We start from the raw sequence: 16,360 nt of genomic DNA on the forward strand, positions 1-16,360 counted from the left end.
TCATTGCCTCCCCTTTCCCACCCTCTGCTCTGCCTCTCGATCCCCTTGGGTGCTACGGATGGTCCCTTTGTCTTTATGTCATGCTATCCTTCCCTCCTCCCTTCCTATTTAGCTTCCACGTATGACAGAAAATACTTGACCTTGGAGTTTCTGAGTCTGGCTTATTTCACTTGGCTTGATATTCTCATTTCCAACCATTCACCAGCCAACACCACAATTCCATTCCTCTTTATGGCTGAGAAGAAGGCCGTTTGGTACAGGTACCATCATTTCTTAATCCATCTATCTGACAGGCCCCGGTGTTGATTCCATAATTTAGCGATTGTGAATTGTGCTTCTGTAGACATTGATGTGGCGGTATTGCCAAAATATGACGAATTTAGTGCTTTTGAGAAAATACCAAGGAGGGGGATAGCTGGGTCATATGGCGGTTCCATCCTAGTTTTTGCGGAGTCTTCTGTGCTTTCCAAAGTGGTTGTACTGGTCTGCAGTCCCCCCAACAAGGTACAAGCGCACCTTCTTCCCCGACAAGATTGTCAGCACTGATTAATGTCTGTATTCTTAATCATGGCCATTCTGCCTGGAGTAGGATGAAATCTTGGTGTAGTTTTGATTTGCATTTCCCTGATTGTCAAGGATGTTAAACATTTTTCATATATTTGCTGGCCAATTGTTTTTCCTTTTTAGAGAAGCTTCTGTTTAATTCTTTGCCCATTTATTAATTGGATTATTATTATTTTGTGTGTGTGTGTGTGTGTGTGTGAAGTTTTGTGTTATGTTCTTTTTTACTTGTAGATGAACCCAATATCTTTATTTATTTATTTATTTTATATGATGCTGAGGATGGAACCCAGTGCCTCACATGTGCTAGGAAGCCCTCTACCGCTGAGCCACAGCCCAGCCCCTTGAGTTCTTTATATATTCCGGATATTAACCCCCTCCTGGAATAGTAGGTGGCCAAGATTTTCTCCTACTTTGTAGGCTCACTCTTCATGCTCTTCATCATTTCTTTGGCTGTGCAGAAGCTTTTTAGTTTGATGGCATCCCTCTTATTGATTCTTGGCTTTATTTTTGTGCTTTGGGTCTTGTTAAGGAGGTCGGTACCAGCCCCTATATGATGGAGTGTGGACCTTAGCTTTTCTGCAAGCAGTTGCAAGGTTTCTGGTCCAATATCTAAGTCTTGGTCCATTTCAATTTGACTGTTGTGCAGGGTGAGGGACGGGTCTAGTTTCATTTTCTACATATAGCTATCCAGTTTTCCGAGTACCACTTGTCTAAAAGGCTGTCTTTTCTCCAAAATATATTTTTTGGCACCTTTGTCAAGTATCAGATGGCTGTGGGTGTGTGGGTTTGTCTCCGTGGCTCCTATTCTGTCCCACGGATCTTCACGTCTATTTTGAAGTTTTTTTTTTTTAATCTGAGCTTTATAGTTGCACATAGCAGTTGGGTTCATCCCCACAATTTCATGCATGCCTGCAATTTGATTTCAGTTTGTGTGCTGTTTTTCTTACTCCAGCTCTGTAGTGTAATTTCAGATCGGCAGTCTCCTGCTTCACTTTTCTTGCTTAGTATTACTTTGGCTTTTCTGGGTCACTGATTCTTCCACATGATTTTTAGAATGGTTTTTCCTACTTCTGTGAAGAATGTCATTGGTATTTTGATGGGGATTGCATTGAATCTGTTTATTGCTTTTGGTAGGATGGTCGTTTTGACACTATTAATTCTGCCTATCCAAGAATGGGTGATGTCTTGCCATCTTCTAAGGCATCTTGAATTTGTTTCTTCAGTGTTCTATAATTTTCATTGTAGAGCTCTTTTACTGTCTTGGTTAGGTTAATTCCCGAGTATTTTAATTTATTTTTTTTTGAGGTTTTCCTGATTTCTTTCTCCACTGCATCTCTGTTGGACTATGGGAAGCTATTGACTATGGATGACCTTGTCTCCTACTACTTTGCTGATCTCATTAATAAGCTCTAGAAGCCTTCTGGTGGGGAATTTTGGGGTCTTCTGTATATAGGACCATGATTCCTATTTGTATCCCTCTGATTTCCTTCTCTTGCCTGATGGCTCCGATTTTGCTAAGGATTTCTGCATCTCTGTTCATCAGGGATATTGCTCTGTAGTCTTCTTTCCTTGCTCTATCTCTGTATGGTCTTGGTATCAGGGTTACTGGTTTTCTGAACATTGATTTCACATAACATTCTGTCCAAAAATATTTACTGAGCATCTATTATGTCCCAGGCTCTAACTTAAGCAACACGGGTTCACCAGAGCACAGGACAAGAGTTAAATTTCTGCCCTGGAGAGCTCACACTCCAGGAAAGGAGACAGAAAATCAGCAAGCGAGTGAATTCTAGAGCTTGTGAGACTGGAATGCCGGAGGGAGCTGGGAGCAGGAGAGGGACAGACTGTGGGGGAAGAGTGCTTATTCCTACAGCTCCAGGTGCTTTTCTTTATAAAGACTTAGTGCACACACACCATTCTAAGAGCACAAGAGTCCTTCCCGTCCATAAATTCCCTGCTCTTAGAATCTGGGGTGTTTTCCAGTTTTCACGGGTATGTGTAGATTCCCTGGGGAAATCTTTAGAGTCAACAAACAATTTATAGCTGATAATTACAGACATATGTATATGTGTGTATGTATGTATGCAATTATTAGCTACTAATTACATATGTGCCATTTATACATGTATATATATGTACTACATAGACACCTATGTGGAGTCTATCTGTTAGAGTGGGATTAGCAGGCCTGAAGGAAGAAGAGTCTATAAGACAGTGATTTGATGTTGCCAAGTAGCCATTCAAGTAGCTGGAACTCATGGGCAATTCCGAGACCTGGTCAATCTGTGTGCGGTGGGTGGGTGTCACGCCCACCTTGGCCTGTAGGTGTCAGTGCTGGGTTCGCCCGCTGCTGGGGAGGCTGTTTCTGGGGAAAACAACCCACCCCAGGAGGGACCCAGGCAGCCCGGGAGAGACAGGCTGCTCTGTGTTGCAGCTCTCGCTCTGTCTTTTGTAAAATAACGCTTAGCTTCGCCCTCTCCTTAACAGCAATCTCTGAAAAAACCTGATGCGAGTCTAAGAGGAGAGAAAAAAAAATTGCCCCTAGCACTGGCCTCCGGATGTCACCATGGTGACTCGGTGTCCTTGGTTCCTGGTTGGCCTCTGGGCTTTGTGTATGTTTGAGGCAGCAGCCGCTCAGGCTACTGCACCCGGTTCGGCTCTGAAAGTTTCCTGTGGCCAACTCATTCAGTCAGGTCCTAAAAGGTAGGAAGAGTTCTCTCCTGGGATGTCACCTGCTCCAGAAGGAGGGAGGTGGGGTGTGGGAGTCGGGTCCAAGGACAGATGGCCTCTGGGACAACCACAGGGGGGACAGTGGCTCTCTGGGGGAGGCAGGCCATCAGCCAGGCGGCCCTTTAGCTTGAAGTTTCCTATGAAACTTGTATCCCACAGCACCTGGCGGGTGGTAGGTGGGTCCTGAGGGACGGGTGACGAGGGGGACGACAGCGCCACTCTTGCCATGCTATGCTGGAGAGCAGCCTCGTTTCCCCTTGATTTCTCCTTCCTGTTCCTCCTTCCTTCCTGTCTCCCCTCCCTCTGCCCTCTGACCCCTGTGAGGTTGACCCCTGTGTCTCCCCTCCCTCTGCCCTCTGACATCTTGGGTCTCACCCTAAACTAAATGGCTTCCTAACTGTTCCTGGGCGACCTGCTCCAGAAGACTGAGGGCTTTGTCCACCTGGTCCCCCTTCATGGGATTCTCCCCCCAAGATGGTCTGAAGCCAGCAGGAGAGCCGTGCTGGCCATCTGTGGGGTGGGAATGGCTGTGGCACCCACAGGGGCCCATCCTGTGGGAAGCAGGGCTGGGAAGGACATTGTAGGAGTGGGTGGCAGAGAGCTGGTGGCTGGAGCTCCTTGTCTGCCCTGTGAGGAGCTGGGGAACCACCAGGGCCGCTCTCCCAGGGCCACTCACCCAGGGCCGCTCTCCCAGGGCCACTCACCCAGGGCCACTCTCCCAGGGCCACTCCCAGCAGAAGCCTACTGTCAAAGGTCCTTTAGAGGTGGACAGAGCAGAGTCTATTTCCATTATCCTTTGCCCCTCTTCTGGATGGGGAGGTAGTGAGGTGGCACTGCTGTCCCCTCTGAGAGGGCAGAGGATCAAAGACCAGGGGCGGGGAGGAGGGAGGGGCTTTTGGTCTCTTGGACCGGCCTCTGGGGTCTTTGGGCCGGCTCTGGTTCTGCAGTTGGCCCACGCTTCCTCCTTAGGTCTCTTTTGCATTCGAGCCAGTTGGATTTGGCTTTTCTCCCTTGAGCTCTAGACCATATTCTAGAATCTTCCTTCACTGGGAGGGGCCTCCTCGACAGAGAGAAAGTGACTACTAGTGTCAGCACCATTGCAAACGAAATCCTTTATTCTCCACCAACCCTGAGGCTTTGTGGAGCCCGAACAGCTCCCCTCGGCTTCCCTGGGTGGGAATCTGCCCGCTGTGGCCTCCACCTGTGTTGGGGCGGCCCGGCAGCCTCCTGGGGAAGCCCCAGCATTTAGGCTGCCGGGGCCAGGCCGATTCTGTTGTTGGCCCGATCGAAAACGGTGAAATAGAGTCTCAGGAAGATGTCCCCCAGGACCCAGGTCTCGGGGTAAAACGGGTGGTCTAGCCCTTCAAAGCCGCTGTGGCAGGTGTGGGGATGACTCTGGAGAATTGGAAACACGGGGTAGTCACTCTGAGCCCCACCTGTCCCCCCTCCAGTATTCAGAGCCGGTGGCTTCCCAGTGTCACACCCCTCCTTTCACAGGAGTCACTGAGCGGCTCCCCTGTGTGGCTGCAGAAGTGGGGTGTCCCGCTGGGCCAGGCTACCCATTCCCCCGCCCTCTGCTGCTTCTCCCTCACTCCACAGCACTGGGCTCCGCGGGCCCAGCAGCCCCTCTGGACCCAGCTCCCCGGCCTCAGCCACTGCCTGCCGGGCTGGGTCACTCCTTGGACCTCAGCATTGGGACATCCCCCGTCTGCAGGCCACTCTGGGGACTTGCCTGCCCACGCCTTCTCCTCGCACAGTCCCAGGCACCATTTGCCTGGAGCCCAGGTAGACCTGCCCCTGGCCAGCGGACCCCTCCTGCCGCGCTGTGCCTGGGCTGAGTTGGTTTCCTGTCTGTGGACAGCCTCTTTTAGTCCCTTTGGCCTGCCCTGGACTCCCAAGGGCACTGGCTTGTATTGAGCCTCTCCTGTGGGCCGGGCCCAGGGGTCCCTGTGCGTCCGCCTTTCACGTCCACATCCCCACCCCCTGGCTGTCGCTGAGGTTTATGGAGGTCAGAAATGCAGGACGCAGTTGTGACCTCGGGCTAGGGTGACCATAGCACGTATCATCCAAACCAGGGCGGTTTTGAGATGGGGAGGGAGCGCTGTTCGTAACGATGGCAGGACTGTCCCTTCACTATTGCTTCGGCCTTTTTCAGGGATGGCGATAGCTAACTCTCCATGTTAAACCACTGGAGCCACATAACCTCTGGGGGGCAGAGGCCCTGAGTCCCCTCTCCTGGCTCCTCACGGTGTGCCAGCTCGGGGTGACGCTTGCTCTTTATGCCTGTCCAATGCTCGTGTTATGGACGCTCCCTCCCAGCTCCTTGGGCTGGGCAGCCGCTGTAATTCACACTGTGACCACCAGGGGGGCCTTCCTTCCTCTCAGCCCCACGATTCCCACCAGCCCCCAGATGGGAGGGCGGGTCCTGGGACGGAGCTCCTCACCTTCCGGACGTAGGCACTGGCTGGCACGGGGTAGTCGACTCCGTTGATGGTGAAGAGGATGTCAGGCAGGGTGTCGACGGTGTCACAATCCACGACATACTGTGGGGGGGGGGTGGGGGCAGAAGGTTGGTCCCGGGTGTGGGGAGCCCAGAGTGAGCTGCGGCCCACCCCTTACCTGGCCGTGGTCGGGCTGGGCGTGGATGAGCTTTTGGATGTTGAGGACGTGGTCAGGTGGGCCACTCAGCAACGAGGTCCCAGTGTCGATGATGCCCTGGCAGCCGCCATCACAGGCGATGACCTTCCCGTTGATGGAGATGCTGAGACAGGGCGCAAAGCAGACCCCAGGGTCATCCTGCAGCCGCCTGACGGCCGCTCCCTGGCTGTCTGCAGAAGGGCACGGCACCTTGGCCTCTGCGCCCCTGCTTCCTTCTGCGTCCGTCACCCTACACCTCTTTAAATTGGTTTGTTTTGGAGATGGGGTCTCTCTCTATTTTGGAGATGGGGTCTCTCTCTGTTGTCTCTCTCTATTGCTGGTGTCTGACCCCTGGGCTCAAGTGATCCTTCCAGCTCAGCCTCTGGTCCTAGAGCCCTCTACCACTGCCCGCTTGCCTTTCCATTCTTGAAATCCCGCTGCTCTTTCCGGCCCCAGGGCCTTTGCACCAGCAGGTCTCCCTTCCTAGAAGGCTCATTTCTCCTCATCCTCCAGTTTCCAGCTAAACTGTCACTTTTTCGGGGAGTCTTGCCCGCAGACTAGATGGGTTTCTCTCTTGGTCACGTCTGTCTTGCCCTCCTGGTTCCCAGCAGGTAGCCCAGTGGCACTTTATGTTCACACAGTCAGCCCTCCCAGGTGCGGGGCCGGCACCCACCCACGGCCACTGCAGCTGAGGGAGGGAAGGAGCCAGGGACAGCCAAGAGCTGCCTCTGGTCAGACCAACCCCGGGCCAGAGTGAAGGTGGCGGTTCCATCGGTGGCAGTCCCTGGCTCAGACACGGCCCCTGACCCAGGCGATGGCCGAGGCAGCCAGAGGGGAAGGCTGGGTGCGGTGTCCTCGCGGACGCTTCCGGATCTTCAAAACCCAGCAGGCCGCTCCCTGCCGCTGGCCTCGGCTCGTGGGTGACCAGTCTCCCTGGCTGCCCAGGGTTTCCCCTGTTTTCAAACTGAACGCCCCGTGTACTGGGGACCCCGGGTCCTAGGCACAGCGGGATGGTGGTCGCTGGTCGTGTCTGTGCAGCCGGCTGGACTCTTCCCTGATCCCTGGTCTCTGCTTCCCACCTGCCCGGGCACGGGCACCCTCATGGCTCTTCCAGGGAGAACCGCTGCCCTGGCCGGCAGCCCGGCCTCCTGCAGAGCCCTCGGCTCAGCCTGCTCCAAGAAGGAGCAGAAGTCTAGTCCAGCAGCCTGGAGAGGTTCCGAAGCCATGGCTGGGAGGGGTGTGTGTGTGTGTGTGTGTGTGTGTGTGTGTGTGTGTGTGTGAGTGCGTGACTGGGTGAATGCCTTTGTGTGACCCTGTGCGCGTGTCTGGTGACTGTGACTGTGTGTGCCCACCCCGGTGACCATGTGTGTTGCTGTGCGTGGATGTGGTGCCCGTGCCTGTCCGAGCGTGGACCTGTGTGTCCGTGTGATGTGCGTGGGTCCGGGCGGCGTCACCTGGGGGGCGGGAGAGGAGGCGGGGCTTACCTGTCCATGGCTATCTGCCAGTAGGAGGGCTTGGACACGGGCACCCAGGTCAGCTGCCCGCTGTAGTAGGAGGGGTCCACCCCGCCCAGCATCAGCACGCTGCCCTTCTCCTCGCTGCTGGAGGGGGAGGAGGCGGAAGGTCATTGCACGTCACTGTTGGGTTGCTTATGTTGCTCACTGGATCCGGGCAGCCCTGGGGCGGGCCCAACGTGCTCCCCACTTTACAGACAGGGAAGTTGGGGCCAGAGGGTGGGGACCTCCCTAGGTTGGTCACAGGGCTCCTGACGGCAAGGCTGGGATCAGTCTGGCTTCCCCGTGGGGCTCTGAGCACCTGCTCTTCTGAAGAGGGCCAGGTGCCCCCAGGATCTGAGCAGGCTCACATAGAGCTGGAAGAGGCTGTGTCCAGAGGGGCCTGACCTCCACAGGTCTAGCCCGGCATTTCCTAAGGGGGACTAGGCCATGTGTCCAGGCCCACGCAGGCTGGCCTCGTGAGGGTGACACTTGTGCCGTCCACAGGCCCCGGGCCCGCCAGGGCCCCACACCTCTGCTGTCCTCAGTGCTTTCTATTTTGGTGCTAGGGACTGAACCCAGGGTCTGGAGAATTGCTAAACACATGCTCTACCACTGATCCTCACCCCCACCCCTGATGTTTTTAGATATTCTGGAACACAGTCCTCATATTATTTTGCAAATCATGCATCTGGTCCTGGACTCACAGTAAAATTTTTGTGAGGGAGGAAACATCCCGACTGACCTCTCTCCTTCCACATGTAATCCTCTGGCAAGTTGTGTGACCTCTTCCTCCAACCTACGGCCTGGCTTCTCCACTCCTCCCTCTCCCCTAGACCGGGCATCTGCCCTTTCTCCTAAAGAGTCTGCGGCAGCCTCTTCCCTGGTCTCCCTGCCTCCACTCTGGGGATTCTCCAGTGGCCACCAAGGTGAGCTTTCACATGTGCAAACTGGATGCTAATGACTCTGATTTGATCATTCCACAAGAGGTACATGTATCAAATCAGCAGGTGGCACCCCATAAATTTGAACAATTATTAAAAGTTGATTAAAGTAAAATTAAACTCAAATAGAAGATAAAACAAAAACAGGTCTCAGGGCTTCCCTGCTCAACCCCCTTTCAGAGACCCCCACTCTCTTAACTCAGGCCCCACCCTGGGCCATGCGGCCCTCTGGCTGGTCCTTCCTCCTTCCTCCTGGGGGACTTGCATTCCCCCTCCCCCTGCGGGAACTTTGCCTCTGGAGCCTCTCCCAGCGTGAGGCCTTAGCTCAGAGAGGCCCCCCATCCCTGTCTGTTCTATCAGCCCATTTTATTGCTTTCACCAAACCCATTACTGTCCCCAGTTTATTCACTTTTATTTGTTTACTTCTTTGTTGACTTCCGCTGTACCTCTTGTCACCTGACACATAGTAGGTGCTCAATAAATGTTTGTTGAATGAATTAACGCCTTTGATTGAGTGGGAGTGTTCCTAGCTCAGGTTAAAACCCTTGCTTGAAGTCATGGAGACGGGATTTGAACTCGGCTTCCCCCGGAGCTCAGGGCTCAACCACTGACCCTCCTGCCTCCTACACAGACCTATCGTCTGTGCTTCTGCCTTTCCTCCATCCTCTGCCAGACCCCAGGTCAGCGGACTTCAGCTTTTCTTTGTCTTCTTTCTTTTTCTTGTGTGGTCCTGGGGATTGAACCCAGGTGAGCTCTGCCACCAGCCACACACCTCCCGACTCTTTTTAAATTTTTTTATTTTGAGAAGTGGACTCGCCAAGTTGCCCAGGCTGGCCTCAAACCCATGATCCTCCTGCCTCAGCCTCCCAAATCACTAGGATTACAGGTGTGCGACACTTCACCTGGCTAACTTCAGCTTTTCTTTGCCAAGAGCTGTGGCTGGAGACTGAATGGGCTGACCCCCACCGTGGGGGAGCATTCTGAGGACTGGGGGCAAGTCCTGCCTTGACAGACTGGACTGTCTTATGTAATGGCCTTCCCTGAGCCTCAGTTTCCTCATCTGCCAGATGAAGGCACTGGGCTCTAGGGGTCAGCAAACTCTTTCCATAAAGGGCCAGATTTTCCATTTTTGGTCTTTGCATGTGGCACAAAATCTTTTGCATCTTTCAGCACTGTCACCACAGTGTGAAAGCAGCCAGACATCGGTAAATGAATGAGCACACTTGTGTTTCAATAAAGCTTCATTTACAAGGCTGGGCACTGTGGGGCACACCTGTAATCCCAGTGATTTGGGAGCCCGAGGCAGGAGGGTTGCAAGTTCAAGGCCAGCCTCAACAATTTAGCAAAACCCCGTCTCAAAATAAAAAATAAAAAGGGCTGGGATGTAGCTCAGTGGTAAAGCGCCCCTGGGTTCAATCCCCGGTATGCCCCTCTCCAAAAAAGTCTTCATTTACAGAAATAGATGGTGGGCCTCATCTGGACCCAGGTCACAGTCTGCTGACGTCTGGACCCGACTACTTCTAAGGAATGTTCTGGATCAGACAGTCACAGTTTTGTGTGCAACTGGACGTGTGTCACCGCCAAATTGGAGAAGGAGCTTGCTGGCCCCAACTTACCGGCTCAGGTAGAAGGCAAAGAGGTTCTGATCCATGAGGCCCTGCCTCCACAGGTTGTCAAAGACGGGGGTGGTTCCCGGGAAGGCCAGGCTGGGGTAGCTCAGGCCCAGGATGCCATCGAAGACGGCGTGTTTCAAGAAGTTGCCAGGCTCCTGCAGGCTCAGGCCAAATGCTTGGGCCACATCCACAAGGCCCCCGATCTGCGGGAGAGAAGGTGTCGCCGCGGGGGGTGGGGATGCAGGGCTGGGTTGGAGTGGGTGGGGAGGGGCACTGCCCCCTGGGAAAGCACTGAGAAGTTCTCCAGGTAGGAGCCCCCAGGGCATCTGTGGGGTCCAGGGCACCCAGCGTCCCCGGGTCTTCTGAAGGTCGCCTGCAGCTCTCCTGGGGTGGTGCATGTGTGTGCACTCGGACACTTTGCGAGGGTGCAGGCCACAGGTTGATGAGATTGTCAGAGGCCTCCAGGACCCCGCGGGGAAGAGCCCACCGCTCAGCAGCTTCGGATTCTGTCCTCTGTTTTTCCTGAGTGGCATCTGGAGCCAGTTCTACTTTCTCTTGAAAACTGAGCCACACCCCTGTCTGTCACTAACCCGCTGTGCGACCCTGGGCAAAGCCCTCCCCGTCTCTGTTCCCTCACGTCTGAGAGTGGAGATCACAGCAGTGCCTGCCGTGGGGTGGGGGTGGGGTTACGGAGAGGATGCCACCAGTGAATTCAACAGAACGCCTGGCGCAGCGGGCTGTGGGAAGTTTAACCCACTTATCTCCCTGCTGCTGGAAGAACCAGCCTTGCGCCTGCAGATCTCTGTACCCCAGGCTCCTGCAGCGGGAGGAGGCCACTCTCTGGGTTACCCCAGCGGAGCCAGTGTGCCCCCGGGGACACAGCCCCGCAGGGTGGGTGGCCAGCGGTAGGTGGAGGGGGAGACTCCAGGAGGGACAGGCAGTCCCAGCTGACCCTGCTGAGGTTCTGTAAGTGGAGGTCACTCCCGGGACCCGCCCTGCCTCAGCCTCTGGATTCCACGTTACCCTGACGGTGTCGTAGGCAAGAAATCCCGATATGGCCGCAGAGCCGTAGACGAGGTGAAAGAGCTGGCCGGAGACCAGGAAGGTGGAGGAGCGCAGGGGGTCGAAGCTGCTGTGGCTGCCTGCAAGACATGGTCGGGGGGGACCAGTGAGGCTGCCCGGGACCCAGAGGGTGGAGGGACCCAGAGGGTGGAGGGACACGAAGGGGCAGGGCAGGGGACGGGGACACTCACTGCAGGCCCCGCTGCGGCAGTAGACGGAAGGCACCCACAGGTCAGCAGAGCCCGTGTCCAGGACGACCTTGAAGTCCTGGGGGGGCGTGCCGATGCTGACGATGCCCACGTAGGACACCTGCGGGCCGGAGGGCGAGGCTCAGGCTCCCGGCCCATCCCTCTGATTCCCCCGGTGCTTGCCCCAAATTCCCCAAAACCACTTCCCAACTGCCCCCCTGGCGCCTCCGCTCAGGCCAGGGCCTCCACTTGGCCACCCTGCAGTCTCCCCTGCGGCTCTCAAGTCCTCTCCACCCCACTCTCCTCTCCTGCATGCAGCGCCCAGGCTACCCCAGCCCCTGTGCCCCTTCCTTTCTCTAAAGTCAGAGCAGGCACTCCACAGCGGGCCCTTGTGTTCGACCTTCAGTTATTCTTTGCCCATTTCTCTGGCTGGGCTATAGAGTCTGCAAGAAGAGGCGAGGATCTTGGTTCCCAGTTTTATACCCTGCACGTCACCGGGGGCGCCTTGTGCAAATCTTGGAGCTTTAGTGGTGGAGCTGCCTCCACCTGTTCAAGTCTGGAACTTGAACTCTGGTTGGAGTTTTGCACTTGATTAGACGTGGCTCACCCTTCAGTGGGGATCAGTGATGCACTACTTCAGAAAGAATGAAAAACCAAACGCTGTGGCTCCTGGGTGCCCGCGACGATTGTTGGCACAGAAAGGACTGACCTGGCACCTGGTCCCTGTTAGGCCCAGTCTCCACTGTCCCACGACCGAGGCCAGGGGTTCTCTTAGGGGGAGAGGGCACTGTTCCCCCTGCTTCTGCCTGCAGGACCCCCCCCTCCCAGCTGGCTCACACTTCCCCAAGAGCCCAGGGCTGGAAGGAGCCCTAGGGGGCACTCTGGAGCCACCCCCCTACACACACTCACGTCCAGGTAGTTCCTCATGGGTTCATAGGCTACTCCTGGGTCTGGGCGGTTGTCAAGAAACTTGTAGGCCAGGCTGTAGGGATATTTCTCCAGGTAATCATCCAACACGTTATTTTCCTGCAGGTTTTCTCGCATGGATTTGATCTTCATCAGGGGGATTCTTTAAATACCATTGGGAAAGAGGGTGAATGAGAGACAGCCCTGGGCTACAATATGACTGCGGCATTTGTGTTGGAACCGCCCAGGGCACCTTACAAGTATTCTCGTGAGTGTCCTGGGTGCAGGTCACTGCATGCCATGGGAAGACCATGAACAACAGACCTATGTTTGAATCCAGGTTCCGTTGTATGATCTCAGGCAAGCCATGAGACCTCTCTAAGCCACAGTTTCCCTCCCTGTCAACAGATGGAAGCAGGCGCAGTGGTGCACACCTGTCATCCCAGCGGCTAGGGAGGCTGAGGCAGGAAGATCGCAAGTTCAAAGCCAGCCTCAGCAATGGCGAGGTGCTAAGCAACTCAGTGAGACCTTGTCGCTAATAAAATACAAAATAGAGCTGGGATGCGGCTCAGTGGTTGAGTGCCCCTGAGTTCAATCCCCGGTATCCCCAACCCACCAAACAAAACAAAACAAAAAAAGAAAAAGAAAGAAAGAAAGTTCTCCATGTGCAAAGAAGCCCAAGAGATGGAGAGGTAAAGGGGAGAGAGAGTCACAGAAACACATTTATATATGGAAAGAGAGAGAGAGAGAGAGAGAGAGAGAGAGAGAGAGAGAGAGAGAGAGAGAAAAGAAGGAGGAGGAGGAAGAGGTGGAGGGAGAGGAGGAGGAGGAGAGAACAGAGAAGACCTAGAAATAAATGTGGCCCAAACGCTGTTCCCAGATGTGTCCACCCCGGCAGCTGCCCAGGTTGTATATGATCAATTCTGGGGAGTGCCAATCACATAACCCATGATGTGACTGGTGACCCTGCAGGACTGGGTCCCCCAGAACACATGGCAAGCAACTCTTCAGTAAACGGAGACTGAAACTTCATGGAAGCCAAGGAAGATTCCATTTCCTTCTCCACCCTGGACGGGCAGCAGAATAGAGGGCCAGAGAATAAGGGGGCCAGAAAGAGCCCAGGAAGAGCTGGTGCGGCCTGTCCCCCACTTACGTGACCAAGCACTCGGAGAGGGCCACGAGCCCCAGGACCCCAAGCCCCTTCATGTCCTCCCGGGTTTAGGTTCCCAGGTGGGAGTGGGTCTGAGCACGCGGCTGCCCGGGGCTGCGGGTTAAGTACTCTCTGTCCAGCCCTCATCACCCCCCAGGGCCACAATGGGTCCGATAAGAAATGCAAACCTTTTTTTTTTTTTTTTTTAAATATGATCTTTACCCCATCAGCAGCCGGGGCCCCATCAAATTCTCAGAATTCAGAGATTTCCCGTGTAATCTCTTCCTGGGGCTCGGCTGCGGGAACACAAACAGCTGACCTAAGGAGGAGGGGGAGCCCTGGCTATCTCGGAGATAAAGGCCCGTGGAGACTGTGACCAGAATAAGTGCCAGGCGCTGCGTCTGACGCTCACGCCCGGCCGGCCAGGGAGCTGTCATTGCGGTCCTGCGAGAGGACATGGCGGGGGAGGCGAGGTCTAATGCACAGTGCACCGGATGGAGGAAGCCCACTGGGACAGAGGGGTCTACTTAGGGGACAGCTTATTTTGAGGCACTTGGGATGCCAATCTCCTTCAAGGATGGAGGTGAGAGACGGATGATAATTACACATTTTTTTTTTGTCAGGGGGGCAGGTACCAGGGATGGAACTCAGGGGCACTCGGCCACTGAGCCGCATCCCCAGCCCTATTTTGTATTTTATTTAGAGACAGGCACTCAAGGAGTTGCTTAGTGCCTCTCTGTTGCTGAGGCTTTGAACTCACGATCCTCCTGTCTCAGCTGGGATTACCGGCGTGCACCCCCACGCCGGGCTAATGACACCATTTTAAGGTTGCAGGAAATGTCATTGCCTGCATCCAAAACATACTGCGTTCCCCAGTTAGCATTTATTGAGGACCCACTGTGTGCTGGGTCTAGGCCGGATGCTGGGAAGTCAAGTCCTGTAAGACACGGGCACGAGAAAACAAGAACGGTCTACATTTTCTGCTTGGCTGCCAGGGGCTCGAGTTGGCTTGCGTTTCTTGTTAAGCCTCATTTCTTGTCCCCAGCAGCTGGCTCTGCCACCGCCTCCCTGCGGTCATCCTGGACGCCGTGGGCTGCTCTGTTCCAGCAGGCCCTCCTGTCCAGTACCGATCGGATGGAAGAAGATGGCTTTTCAGCCTCTCCCAAGTGTCCCATTGTCCCAGTGGACACAAGTACATGACGCTCCATGGTCTTTATGGTGAAGGCACATCGTCTCTCCAGCCCTTTGTCCCCCTCTAAGCTGTGAGTGATTTCATGGTGTCCCACGCAGTTACCTTGAGTGTGGAGACCAGCAGGTCTTGCTCCACTCTTTTTTTAATGGTACTCAGGATGGAACCCACAGACTCCTACACTCTAGGCAAGTCCTGTACCACTGAGCTACCTCCCCAGCCTTTTAATTTTTTTAATTTTGAGACAAGATTCTTACTAAGTTGCTGAGGCTGACCTCCATCTTGCGATACTCCTGCCTCAGCCTCTAGAGTAACTGGGACCATAGGCATGTGCCGCCATGTCTGGCTTTTTCTAGACACGTTCATGAATTAATGAACTCAAATGTTTAATTTTTCTAAAAAAGCAAAATAAAAGCAAAGAAAAGATATGGTTTATCCTTACTTTCAGGAAACTTGCCGTCTAGGGCAGGACTCACAAGCTCAAGACCCGGCCGGCCGAGTGGATGGATGGAGGCCTGGGGGACTCTGGTGGGCATGGGGCGCACTTCCCACCACAAGGGGGCAGCCTCTACTCGGGTCCCACCCTGGGCGCCATGCTGGAAGGCAGCCGTGTGCCAAGTTGGCCAGGTTTTCAAGACAGGTTAGAAGTCTGGATATTAATGTGAAATTCCTGGTCTTTAAATGTTAGTCACTGTGATATTATGGCTCAAATCTTCTGGGTTTCACTACTGGTCCTGAATCAAAACTTCCTCTTCCCTCAAAGCAGCTGGACCCCAGGGCAGGTCATAGAAACTCCCATCTTCCCCTGTCTTTCTGGCTTGGAGCAAAGGATACAAAATCCTCTGACCAGCTCTTGTCTGATAGTGGAACATAAACCCTTCTCATTACAGAGGGGTTCTCTCTCAGACCCTGGACAGGAAACGCTGCACAGAGAGACCCAGAATCTGAACAGACGGGACTTGGTGGATTTTCCTGCCGGATCTATTAGTATTCTATTGCTCCTTTTTGGTTCAATCACATTTTGTTTGTTTGCTTTTGGTACAAGGCATGGAATCCAGGGGTGCTTTACCAATGAGCCATATCCCCAGACCTTTTTGCTTTTTATTTTGAGACAGGGTCTGCCTAAGTTGCCCAGGCTAGTCCAGAACTTGCAATCCTCCTGCCTCAGCCTACTGAGTCACTGGGATTATAGGCATGGACCACACCCGGCTTTCCTTCCAGTTTTAAAGAAAGACCACCAGGGCCAGATAAACCGATGAATTTAAAAAATAATTTCCATGCGATGAACACCTACTATAATTCCCCTAAGAGGATCCAAACTGTAAACAGTTTGTCTGCTAAACCAAACATATAATAATAATTTTTTAAAGAGTCTTGTCAATCAAAGAAGATAAGGACCACTCAGACTTTTTGCTCAGCCTGGGATGAGCAGGCTTACCTCCTTCAAGAAAATGGAACTATATGGCCCATTCCAGGACTTTCAGGACCCTGCTGTGTTGGTAGGCCTGTCTGGGGTGGAAAAGTGGAGAGTCTGATCTGATCCCCAGTCTTGGGTGGTTGGTGGGGTGGGAATTCTCGGTCTTCTCACTTCTCCACATTGATAAGATTCAGTTTTACGTTCCTATAGATGGTATGTGACATCATCTAGCAAATTACACACACATATGCCCTTTAACTGGGCAATTCTGTTTCTAGAAGTCTATCTCAGGGATACACTCGCACAGTATCAAAAAGAAGTATGCACAAGCCATTCATTGCAACATTATTTGAAGTAGCAAAAGGTTAGGAAATATCAGAAATGTCGATTGTTAGTGACTGTGGAGCAAGCTATACTGCAGGCAGCAGACACACAGTGGAGTTCACGCAGATGGTAAAAGGGTGAAA

The 16,360-nt window shown here is 53.8% G+C and overlaps 2 protein-coding genes across 2 annotated transcripts in view; one reads left to right on the forward strand and one right to left on the reverse strand.

Annotated features, from left to right (window-relative positions):
• Positions 1 to 2,942: 2,942 nt before the first annotated feature.
• The window catches only part of Vps37c (VPS37C subunit of ESCRT-I), a 55,759-nt gene continuing 42,341 nt past the window's right edge, over positions 2,943 to 16,360 (forward strand). Inside the window, exon 1 of the mRNA XM_078045940.1 lies at positions 2,943 to 3,267. The gene's annotated coding sequence lies outside the window, so the exon portion shown is untranslated. The remainder of the gene's footprint in view (positions 3,268 to 16,360) is intronic.
• On the reverse strand, positions 4,388 to 14,938 carry LOC101975705 (pepsin F-like). The gene is made up of 8 exons (XM_078044863.1): positions 13,291 to 14,938; positions 12,141 to 12,300; positions 11,005 to 11,352; positions 9,985 to 10,184; positions 7,416 to 7,532; positions 5,914 to 6,055; positions 5,739 to 5,837; positions 4,388 to 4,689 (listed from the first exon to the last, which is right to left on the reverse strand). Exons 1-8 carry the CDS (start codon positions 13,341 to 13,343, stop codon positions 4,540 to 4,542), a joined length of 1,269 nt encoding a protein of 422 aa, XP_077900989.1. The 5' UTR covers positions 13,344 to 14,938; the 3' UTR covers positions 4,388 to 4,539.

The sequence above is a fragment of the Ictidomys tridecemlineatus genome, chromosome 4 (assembly GCF_052094955.1).
Source record: "Ictidomys tridecemlineatus isolate mIctTri1 chromosome 4, mIctTri1.hap1, whole genome shotgun sequence".
NCBI classification, from domain to species: Eukaryota; Metazoa; Chordata; class Mammalia; order Rodentia; family Sciuridae; genus Ictidomys; species Ictidomys tridecemlineatus.

Coding starts and splice junctions, on each gene's coding strand:
- LOC101975705 (XM_078044863.1), bottom strand. CDS start 13,343: ATGAAGGGGCTTGGGGTCCTGGGGCTCGTGGCCCTCTCCGAGTGCTTG. Junction 10,185..11,004: donor TTGCCTACGACACCGTCAGG/GTAACGTGGAAT, acceptor TCTCTCCCGCAG/ATCGGGGGCCTTGTGGATGT. Junction 4,690..5,738: donor CCAGTGCCTACGTCCGGAAG/GTGAGGAGCTCC, acceptor CCAATTCTCCAG/AGTCATCCCCACACCTGCCA.